We start from the raw sequence: 12,061 nt of genomic DNA, 5'->3' as shown, positions 1-12,061 counted from the left end.
TATTTATACCACGTACAGTACAAGAGTGGCCTTGTGGTATAATGATTATGAAACTGTGTTCTTAATTCAGAGATTGTGGGTTTGATTTCCTGGTAATAGCATTGCAGTATACTACATTTCTGTAAGGGTGGGAAGAGTTCAGTCTTTGAAACCTCTGTACTTTCAGTAATGTATTTATGAAAATAATTTCTTTTTAATTACTGCACATCTTCACAAGTTTTCTGTTTATATAAAATAATGAGAAATTGTATTCCATAAACATGCAATATCACATAAATCAGCAAGGGAGAAGTATCTCAGTGCCTATTAAACTATTGTGTACAGTTTCACTGCGCTTAAATAGAATAAGTCCTTCTGTCTGTCTCACTGGGTTGAGCTGATGGCATGTCTGATTTGGCCAAGGCAGCTGAGGGTTAATCGCCATGGTTTCGCCTCACGATACCACAAACCAAGACGCACACCGACGGTGACTTTGCGAGCACCGCAATTCACATTCACGACGCTCTCCCTTCCCTCCCGCATTCCAAACTGCTGGCGTGCGCGGCGTTTCACGGCGGCGAATGAGCCAGGTCGGCAGCGAGGCCGCAGCCACGCCGTGGCAACGAGGGGAGGAATCCCGCAGTCGTCCGGCTACGCCGCCTCGGGAAAGAGGCGAGCGGGATTCGGCTCAGCCGGGCTGAGGGCCCCACACGTGAGCAGTGGCATAAGCACGAGCGCAGCGGTTCCTAAGGCCCGTACCGAATGCGTCAGGCACTTATCCCACTCGCCCTGCGCAATTAGCTCTGTGCAAATGTGTGGGAGATGCTGAGAGACTTAAAAACAAATGAGCCGTGGAGGGAAGGATCGCTGGCTTGGATGTGCATGAGCTCTGACTGGGGGTCGAGGGTTAAGAGCTATTTTTTTAATTGGTCCTACATTTTTTTTTCCTCTGTAAAGATGCTTCCGCGATTGCCTTGGGGTTCTGCTTTCAGCTTTTGTCAGGTTATATACAACCCTGCTCTTTTTTCGACTGTGGTTTAATAAACGGCTTTAAAAACCAGAAATCAGTTGCACTCTCTTTCTCCCTCTCGTCTTCCCTCCCTCGCTCAATGCCTCGCTTCCTCTCTCCACATCTTACCTCCTTTCGGCCCCTCTCTCTCAATAACCCCAGCCTCTCTCTCTCTCCCCTACCGTGTTTCCGAAGGTTACCATAATGGGAAAGGACAACCTCCCCCAATTACTCACACTAGGAAGGAGGGTGGTGGGTTAAGTGTACGGACAGTTAAAAATGGATCCTGCCTGGAGGGTCTACAGAGTGTGTCCCTGGCCTCTGACTGGCCCCAGGACAAATTCCCGCTCCCCATCTCTTCCTCGGATGTCAGTGAGCCGTAAAAAAGCGCAGGAAAGTCCGGCCGCCATCTGCGCGCGCAGTCCCCGATGTTCCGTAGGGCAGCCCCAACCATGTCTCATCTCGCCACGTCCTGCTGGGCTTTGCCGGCTGTGTTCCTTCTGCTGTATGGCCTTAATTTAATGCCCTTCCTGCTCTAACTGCTTGTGCACAGCCCACTGCAGCATCCTGGGACTTGTAGTCTTGAATCACATATGCTCAAACTACCACCCCCCTGCCCTCCCATGTTCAAATTGCAGCACGATCTACAGCTGGTCTTGGACGATCGTGTCCGACAGGATAATACGTGCTGCCGTAATCATTAATGTGGCAGTGGGAAATGCAGGCTTGCATCTACACCAGTCTCCCATGATCAGAAATAAGACCAGGTTCTCAGAATGTTCCAGAGTGGCTGTGCCTTTATAGGGCCCAGGGTTCCATAAACATCAGTAGGCAGGACAGAGTGAGATGCACACCGACACAATGCAGAGAAAGCCGGTAACACCCCAGAGAGAAGCTCACCGACACCATGCAGAGAATTCCGATAACAAGCCACACAGAAATTCTCTCGCAAACTGCACAGAGAAAGTCTGATCACCACAAGCTGAAAGCTGACAACAAGCCAGCGAGAAAGCTTCCCAATATGCCACACAGAGAAAGCCTCTAATGAGCAGCAGAGAAACTCGCTAACACCACACAAAAAGAAAAAAGAAAAAAGAAATGCTTGAGAAAGTTGCCCACACAACATCAAGAGAACTTCTTGGCAGTTTAGGTAAGTAAGGGTTCAGGAATTGGCCTTCTATTTTCAAGGTTGCTGGTTCAATTCCCAGGTGGAACAACTGCTGTTGTGCCCTTGAGTTACTTAACCTGAATTGGCTCAGTATATATCCAGTTGTATAACTGTATACACAGTAAAATGTCCAGTATTAGTTACACTCTAACAAATCATGCTTGGTCCCCATTGGGATCAAATGTTATCTGGGAGAGTTGAATTAACACTGTTAGAGTTGACTTAAAACTGGACACTTACTGTGTACTATGTAAAAATATTAAAGCTTTTAAATCACTTTGGATAAGAGCATCTGCTAAATGACTGTACATAATTGCCAACATGACACCCAGGAAGTGTTTAGCACAACACAGGGAGAATCTCTTAGCACACTTTGTACTAAAACTGATAACAAGCCAGTGAGAAAGATTCCTAACACACTACAAATAGAAAGTCTGAACCATGTACTGGGAATGTACTGTCACATCCAACAGGGATCAGAGAGAAAGTATCAAAAAAGCCATCAATAAAGTCACTAAAAAGCTGGAGAGAATGTTGCTAACACAACACACAGCATTAATGTGGTTCAGACTCTCCACAGGACCCAAACACACAGGAGAAGCTTGTGAGTTTGTGAGAAGATATATCGCAGTCTTGAAACAATCTCTAACATTACATTACTTTGAGGCAGTCAGCAGATGCTCGTATCCAGAGCGACTTACATTTTTACATACAATCCATTTAAAAAGATGCATTTTCCACTGAAGTGATTCAGGTGGAGTACCTAGCTCATGGGAACAATGACAGCACCCCGGCAATGAGTTGAACCCACAGCCTCTAAATCACAAGCACGGTTCTATTAACCATTTCAACTCTTGTGCAGGGGTAACCAACCATCCTGATTTTCACCCCAGCCCTAGCAAAGCACACCTCATTCAACAGCTAGAGATCTCGTAGAGCTGATAATTAGTAGAATCAGATGTACCAAATTAGGGTTGAAATGAAAACCAACAAGATTGTAGATCTCTGTGTACTGGGTTGGTTACCACCGCTCTAGAGGAAGTAGGAAGCAGGTGTTGGCCCTCTGTTACCCGCAGCCACCAGGTCTCAGAGGGTGCCTGTAGGAGAACAGAAGGCGTGACCACCCTCACAGTAGAAAAGAGAAACCCCGTCGGACTCAAACACTTCTACCCAAAACAAATCAATTAAATCACGGCTAGCAGCAAAACCCTAGACTCCCCGCCGCCCCCCTTCCCGTCTCCCCTACCCTGCCCACCGCTCTCCCCCAGAGACCCATCCTGGCCGGGCCATTGTCTTCAGTTTTATGGATTTCATGGTTAAATGTCCGACGTGACTGATGATTATGACCCAAAATCCAGCGGAGGCAAAAGGGAGGTACATTTCACCGCAGACCGCCTGGCTGAGAATCTCCTCGCCGCCCTAATCAAAAATCCATTGATGCTTCCGCACTCAAAAAAACACACACCTGATGCGTTTAGAAAAGTGAGTTTTATGAAGGGCCTATGTTCATTTTTGATTTCGTTTTTTTTGTCCGTTCGTTTATTTATTTATTTATTTATTCCACGTTAACTCCTGATGTGGCTTGTGATCGAATCAGAACGGGCCCAAACGCTTTCAGTACAAAGCCAGCTGAAGCCTGGGGCAGTCTTGGTGCATTGTTGGGCGGCGGCAGATGAGGTCAGTTACCGCACACCCCTTACTGTAATGGGCTCTCTGGTCCTTCGAAGGCACGATAAAGACAGAGCCCTCTGTCAGTGTGGTTTGTCTTCATTACCCTGCACGCGCGTCCAATCTGCAGAGGCCAATATGCATGCCAGGCTGGGATGCAGCCCAGAAGAGAATAACAGCCTACACGGTAGCAACAGATATGCCAAATGATAATTCACCCTTTCCTTTTTTGTGTGCCAGTTGAATACGCAGCAACTGACAGGAGATAGGTTCTGACTGACAGAGAAACCAGCCGTGGCTACTCCGTAATGGTGGCATGTCGAATACAATCACGCTCGGAGGCTAGAAATTAAAACAGTCTGAATTCAGCATGTGTCAAGTCAACTTAAGAATGCAATGTCTTATACCAGCCCCCCCCCCCCCCCCCCCCCGATCCGGCAGTGGCAAGTGTGCTTTCAATTCATACCTCCTCGTTAATGTTGCACAAATTTGTCATATATTAATTTTTAATCACATTTAATTGTATAAACATATTCTGCTTGTACAGTACATTTCTCGTCTGTAATTATTCATTGCGAAGACTTCACAGTTTTAGGCTGTTTCACCAGTTTATTTTCACTGCACAACTGACTCTTTCCCTCATTACTGTACAACAGCCAATAAAAACAAGAGAATAAAAACTAGGTGTGGTGAAATATACATATCACAATGCTCGTCCCTTGGTCCATTCGTCGAGTGTTTTAGGGCATCACCCCAGGAAAAAAATGATGTGAAAAAAAGACCATGATGAACAGCTTTGACCAAAAGTACGGTATATGAACTATGCCCCCTAGTGCTCACATATACACAGTATTGCAATAGCTTGCAATTGGGCTTGGTACTTTTAAACACATGGAAAGTCTAGGAGACGACACTCTCCGCTGATACCTCTAAATTCACTGAAACAGAGAGACCAGAGGTTGTCAATTTTATTGCTCTAATAACGTTACACTTTCCTGTGAGTGAAAACTAGATGGGAAAAAAACTCTGGAGACATTATTCCATCTATCCAATCGCATGCAGAGGGATTTCTTAAGACCTCAGAAATGCACCCAGTTTGAAGAGCAGAGGACAACACCAAAGTCACGCAACCAGGAAAATAATCTAGATGGAGAAGCTAAACACAGCACATGCCATTTGAAAAATGCAGGCTTATGTATGATGTCACAGTTACTGAGGCATGGGCTTATATGATGTCACGACGAATGAGGAGAGATGAGAATAAGTTGCCTCCTCATGGAGTCATCCATGTAGGATTGCTGATAGGACCAGTTTTCACTTTTAGCTAATAAAGAATAAGGTTAGCATGTGGGCAGTCTCAAATAAAATTTACCAAACCCCTTTACAAATCATACCCAGAAGTTACATGTGTGTAGCTGCTTGTTCACATGTGATTGCCTATACAGGGGGCAGATTCACTTTATAGGAGTGAATCAACCGTACACAAAAGAAATATCAACAGCCTGCCATTTCAATGATGGACTACAGTAAATAAGTGGATTGTTTTTCTTCTTGCAAATTTGTACTAAAAGATTGTTTACTGAAACTAGCAACTTTTTAAAAAATTGGACCATTACCTGGTCGTTTTTTAAAGAGCTGAGATAATTTATCTTGTTTACCTAATTGGCGTGAAGCACTCTCTCTCTCTCGCTCCCTTCCTCCATCCCTTTCGCTTCACATCACTTCATTCCCAGTTTAGAAAGCCTATTTTTAAAGGCATCCCAAGGCTGGGGTACTTCCCTGTGTGGATGTGTTTAATGACCTGAAGCACGACGGGTGACATTTGAAAAAAGTCAGTTTAAAACACAACCGTCTCATTACATCCTGTAGAGCTGATGAGTCTACAGCGGATGCATCGGTTCCACTCACATAATTAAGGTGAAATTGAACTGAACTGAGGTTTAAGACCCAAATCCTAAATTTGTTTTAGATATGGCGTGCGAGAGCGTCCACACGAACAAGAAAGCTTTGTCCCATCCCATTGACCGTTTTGAAATATTAAGTAACATAGAACAACAATTTCGTCAAGCCAAAATTCCTTTCAAGGAACTAACTCCATTGAAGACAGAAAAAAGTCCTACGGATGCTACAACACATCTCTATTCCCGTTCTGGATAAATGGACTTTACACGCGCTACTGTTTCGTCAAGTAATTTAATTTAGCCACGCCATTAAGTGATTGCTTTGCAGACCACCATTCCGGTGTATCTAGCAGTACACCTAATTGCCTCAGTTTCTGGAATGCCGGTAGCGCTACTTGTTCAACATCCTGAGTCCTGCCCATGACAATGCATAGCTCAAGCCTTTTCTGTCTGCTGGATTTTGTACAGTGTTGAGAAAAGAGTGACTGATGAAAATGAACATTGTGCAACGAGACTGTCGTGAATTCTAAGGTCACGCTGCACGTTAGTTCGCGCACCGATAATTCCCATAACGACCTAAACATTTTAAACTACACAGAATTGCTGCATTGCTCGCGTTAACAGGTGTTGCGGAATCTGTAACTGAAACTTGTTTAAAAAGGTGTTACCAATGTGTAGGCTACTGTACTGCGATTGACGCGCGGGTCCAGAAGTTCTGGCATTCTAGCATAGTTCAAATAGTGTTCTCTGCATCGGTTACAGTGCTTGTTTGTCATATAATATGGTCTTACCGTCGGGGTTGGCGCTGATGAACACCCGGACGCTTCTGCCAGTGGGTACGTGGTACGGGGGGAGCGCGAGGACGTTTCCACTGAGGGCCGCCCTGCGGAGCGCAGATTCCCGGGGACAAGGCAGCCTGTTACCCACTCCGGACGGCCACATGGGCGGTGATTTCCAGCGCAGCTACAGACACAAACGTCCGCGGTTATTTATTTGCTTTCTAACATACAGGCCAATAAACACGGGCGCGCATACACACACACACGCGGGCATCAAGTTAAGATAAGTGATCTGACAACTACAGATGCAAAAAAAAAAAAAAAGCCAAGCGCAATACTGGCACTGCAGGAGCGTTTGTTTTCAGTCGTTGCTGTTCTTCGCGGTATCTCTGAACAGTATTTTCGTGCGATAAATATATATATTTAAAAGAATCTGGCATTTTAAAAGTTATTGCGAATCTTAACTAATAATAATAATACGGATAATAGGTGCACAATTTACTGCCATAAATCCCACCCAGGATGTACAGATGCCTGTAGGGCGCACGAGAAAACAATGGGTTAATTTAAGAACATTGCAGCTTGGAATGTTTCCGTTTCGTCGTTTTCTGTATTCGATATATCCTGACACGTCTGGAGACGACGGAACACATGAGAAAAGACGAAGCGAAAACAAAGTCAAATATTCTTCTACCGTTCGCTTCAAACTCCCTTCCCCTTCAACACGCATTTCAACACACTGGCTGCGAGCAAGAGTATGTCATTTACACTTAAATAAGACACTTCTTCAATGCTCACATTTATCCTCTTCATTTAGTGCTTTCGGGGAAAAATCCGGATAAGAATCCAAAGGAAAAAATAATAAAATAAACGCCCATCAGAGCGCCGAACAAGAATCAGCCTCGAGAGATTAAAGCAGAAAATGTCTTGCGAACGGCGGAAGCCAGCATCTCCGGCTGCGCGAGCGCTGGAGTGGGGACTCCGAATGTTCTCCTTGTGGTTGAAATAGCGGTCTGGCAGACAAGCGGGGTAATGAAAATTGCAATGAACCGTTCAATGAGTGACGCTCCGCTCATTCGGCTGTTATCGACGGAGGGTCCTCTATTCCACATCGCAAGTTGCCTCTTATTGCAGTGGGAATCCAAGATGGGAGCGTTTTGGAGGAGGAGGGGCTGAATTCATTATCTTATCAATAAATGCACGTCTTATGCAGCACTGTGTTATACTAAGTGCTCAGACTTTAAGTGCATTGGATTTATACTAAAAGTAATTGATTATATTGGTCTACTGTTATGGGATGCAGAACGTTTTTTTCCCTCGAAAGTTTGATATTGCGATAAAATGCGAGATTCTTAATTACAGTAAAATAAAATAAGACACATATCAACAGGATTGCATCCAGTAGCAGGTTTACAAATAAGTGGGTGGAAATTATGGAAAAATAAAACAATAAAATTGCGTAAATACAGCCTAAGGCTAATAGGCGACACTATTTCATTGACCCGTAAGCACAGCCAGCGTTAAGCAAAAGTCGAGACATAAAATATATTGTTTAACAGTCACACATGTTATTCAAATTTTATGAGTTCATAAAGGACTAATTAAATAGCTATTGATAAAATAGATATTTTCCAACTTACGGATGTGACGATGAGGTGGCAGTTGGGCTTTTAGCGCCGTGCCATCAGCGCGCAAAGTATAAATGCTCTAGGCTGCAGATGCTGGCGCATGTGAACCCAGCGTGTACTCAGCGTGTTAGCGGAAGCGGCCATTGAGATTATGTGTGCCTCCAACGGGGGGGTCTAACCTTTATTTTCACTCTGCGGTGAAATTCGTAATCCCTCTGCATATGAATCATACATAAACCTGCGCGCGCTTCCTTAATGGGTTGGGTATTATTTTGCCAGGAGACCCCCCACCACGTGACGCAGGCGCGGTGTTGGAACGCAGCAGTTATGTCTCCTGTCAAATTGGCTGAGCCTGAGCTCACTACAGACTACTGTTCAGTATGTGGTCCTCCCAAACATGTAAACATACTGTGGCAAAAGGTGAAAAAAAGTGCAGATTAATATTACAGTTACTCAGGCATTTGTGTACACCCACACCTCCGCACGCACGCACGGCTGCACGCGTACACATTACAGGCATTTGGCAGATGCTTTTATCCAATACACATACACACGCACACCACTTATCACTTTAGTGTCTCTCCGTAGGAACATAGGCTTGGCACGCGGTGGGTATTACGTGCATCATTACATGTGCGGCGATGCATACGCAATTGGTTTATAACTCTTTGGAGAACAAGGCAAAGAGCCTTCACATGCTGATCGGAGGTCACTGGCTCAAACTTAGGTGCTCTCTTTTCATCCAGACCCTATAAAAAGGTTGTGCAATATTTTCCTGTTTGCTGCAAACCAACAGCTCAGGAGGATCACAAAAATGAAAGTAAATAATTAAATAAATGGCAGCCTGCTGACACTCTGACCTCCCCTTTCAGAAGAACAAACAGGGCTGCTCTATTGAAAGAGTAAAGCCATAGATCAATATTTCCACCAAAAAGAATAAAATATATCTATAAAAAGCAATAAAGGAAGCATGTATGCTGGTTCATGAAAGATGAAGCACTTACCAGCATATTATTGACTGTGTTGATCAAAAGACTGTTGCTCTAACCTCCTCTGACCTGGCAGTTCATTTTCTCCACAAGTAGGGGACATGAGTCTCTGCTCTTAATCTCAGGAATCATATATTCCACAATGCTGAACCCTATGCTACAAGGGACATTCAATAAAAAATATTTTCGCTGCAGTGTGTTTTGGTCATCCAAGATATATGTATCATTTCAAAACATTTAAATGCTTAATTTATTTTTTTTCCTGTGGGGACTCAGGAGGGCTATAGTCAGTTCCGGGGAGCACAACAATGATCCTGGAGGGCTGGTATGTAACCTGGTATTTTGTTCCAGCCAGTGTAGCTTTTGAAACAGCTTTACATTCCAATAATTATTCATACTTCAGTATACCATAGTAAAATAAACAAGTAAATAAGACAGAGAAATAAAGATGGCTTTTAACAAAAATGTATCTGTAGCCCCCATTGCTGGCTTCATATAACCAAGGCTTGGCTTCCTCAGTCAGCTCCATATCAGGAAGCTTTTTGATACCCATCATTAAATTGCATTTCATTCCTCTTTCCTGGGGTGGCGGGGCCCAATGTGAGATCATTTCATTGGTCCCAAAATCCTCGGTGGAACCCCTGATTACCACATCCACTATGTAGCATCTATCTGGGATAGCTAAGGCTATTTTTCATCTGACTCCCCATGCAACCGTAGATCTGATGGCCGTTTAGCTGACCTATTAAATGGGAGAGATCATTTGATAGCGAGATTAAGAGAGCCATACTGGGAATTTCTTCTTTTTTAGTACAATACGTGCCACAGGATCTTTGTTGAGCCCAGCTGACTGGTAATTTGTCATATCGTCTCATCTGTAAGACGGTGGTGATGTGATGAAGCCTCAAAACTAGTTTACTCTAACCAGGGTAGGGGGTCAGTTTCATTTCAGTCCAGTCAGCTCAATAAACAACACAAAATTCAATGAATTAACTTTACAGAAATCACCATAGAGCATTTTTAAAATTCATGAAGAATTTCAATAAAAGTAGAACTGACTGAAACTGAAATGGCTGAACTGACCTCAAACCTCACTCAAACAAACATTGTGTCCAAACGAATTTATGGCAATCTCCACTTTTGAAAAATTGTTTGATTAGGAACTCCAAAACCATTATCCGCAATGTCCATTTCATTGCTTTACTATTAATTTCTTTTGATGCAGGGATAAGTGTGTTATTTGCAAGAATGATGGTCATTTATTTTTTCCTGTGCAAGCCTTTTTTATAGCACGGTGTGTGAATTTGTGTGAATGCTCGCAACCGTGCGCCCTCTTTGCACAGACAGCATTGGATGTGAAAGTAAGGCCCTTCCACAATCAGCAGACCACAGACCTAATCTAGCCATTAGTCATGACAAGCCACTAATCAATGCTCCGACAAAGCTTCTCTCCCCATTCTTCAGCAAAATGGATGGAGTGGACTCATTCCCCCCTCAGTCAGGCTCTGCCGACGGCGTTATGTCACCGCATCAGCTGTAAGCAGTGCCAGACCAGCTTCGCGAAAACCCACGCATTTTCCAAACTAGCGAGGAGGTAAAGCAAGCGAAACTAAGGAATAATCCTCGCCGCCAATCTCAAGTTTTAGCCGAGCATCAAAATCAGCTTACAGATGACGATAACGGGAGAGAATTCGTAGGAAATGCCCAAAGAGGGAAAAGTGAACACGAGGACAAAAATAGAGTAGAAAAAGCCAGAGCTAGGGATCTGTGCATCCCAATTATGGGTAATTGGTGATGTAAGTGACCTTCCTGAGTATAATTGGTCGTGGCCGTGTGGGATATGTAAGGAGTAAACCAAGACCAAGTCTTGTTATTGGAAAATAATGTACGATGAGGGCGGTGGTGCAGCCGAGGTGAAGAATAAATGCTGCAATTAGTAGAAATTACAGCATTTTTTATACATAGTGCCCCCATTTTAGGACACCATAATGTCTGAGATAAATGACTTCACAGGTGTTCCTGATAAGTCAGGGATGTTAAATTGCTTCCTTAGTGCAGCTATAAGATAGCTGTCAGTATCTCATCTTGATTCTAGGCTTTTCATTGCCTTTGGAGTCTGTTATGGGTGTCTGTCAGCATAATGACAGAGTTGTGCCAATGAAAGTCAAGGAAGCCATTATGAGGCTGAGAAATAAGAAGAAAAGCAGTTAGAGACATATACAAAACCAGATATTTAACAAAATCAACTGTTTGGAACATCATTAAGAAGAAAGAGAGCACTGGTCAGCTAAGAAATCACAAAGGGCCCAGTAGGCCAAGAAAGACCTCTACAGTTGATGAAGGAAGAATTCTTATCATAATGAAGAAAAACCCCTAACAAGCTTCCACAGAAGACTTCACAAACAGAACTACAGAGGCTTCACTGCAAGATGAAAACCACTAGTTAGCCAAAAACAGGACGGCCAGGTTACAGATTGCAGAGAAGTACCTAAAGAGCCTGCTGAGTTCTAGAAAAAAGGTCTTGTGGACAGATAAACTGCAGAAGAACTACATCCAAAGCAGTTACCTGGATGTATGGGTGTTATGGTTTGGGCATATATGGCTGCTATATGTACTGGCTCACTCGTCTTCACTGATGATTTAACTGCTAGTAGCAGCAGCAGAATGAATAGGACGTGTTCAGGGGTTCTTTTTTACCCAGTTGATCTCAACCAGTTAAACACCTATGGGAGATTTTGGACAGAGCTCTCTACCACCATCATCAGTACCAAAGTACCAAAAGGGAATATCTTTTTGAAGCATGGTGTTCCATCCCTCCAGTAGAGTTCCAGAGACTTGTAGAATCAATACCAAGGCACATTGAAGCTGTTCTGGTGGCTCGTGGTGACACAACATCTGACTAAGACACTTGGTGGTTTTTCCTTTAATTTGTCACCAGTC

General features: G+C 43.8%; 1 protein-coding gene across 2 annotated transcripts in view; it reads right to left on the bottom strand.

Moving 5' to 3' along the window:
• Positions 1 to 8,292, bottom strand: part of LOC118231636 (NACHT and WD repeat domain-containing protein 2) — a 43,332-nt gene extending 35,040 nt beyond the window's left edge. The window contains exons 1-2 of one of the 2 annotated variants that reach the window (XM_035425654.1): positions 8,145 to 8,292; positions 6,517 to 6,688 (exon numbers count right to left, since the gene is read on the bottom strand). In XM_035425654.1, the coding sequence (XP_035281545.1) occupies positions 6,517 to 6,667 (151 nt within the window). In that variant the 5' untranslated portion in view covers positions 6,668 to 6,688; positions 8,145 to 8,292. Of the gene's footprint in view, positions 1 to 6,516; positions 6,689 to 7,302; positions 7,668 to 8,144 lie in introns of those variants that run through there. The other variant, XM_035425653.1, reaches the window with a different exon arrangement.
• Between the last annotated feature and the right edge of the window lie 3,769 nt (positions 8,293 to 12,061).

This window comes from Anguilla anguilla, chromosome 7, assembly GCF_013347855.1.
Source record: "Anguilla anguilla isolate fAngAng1 chromosome 7, fAngAng1.pri, whole genome shotgun sequence".
NCBI classification, from domain to species: domain Eukaryota; kingdom Metazoa; phylum Chordata; class Actinopteri; order Anguilliformes; family Anguillidae; genus Anguilla; species Anguilla anguilla.
This window is presented reverse-complemented; position numbering and strand designations above follow the sequence as displayed.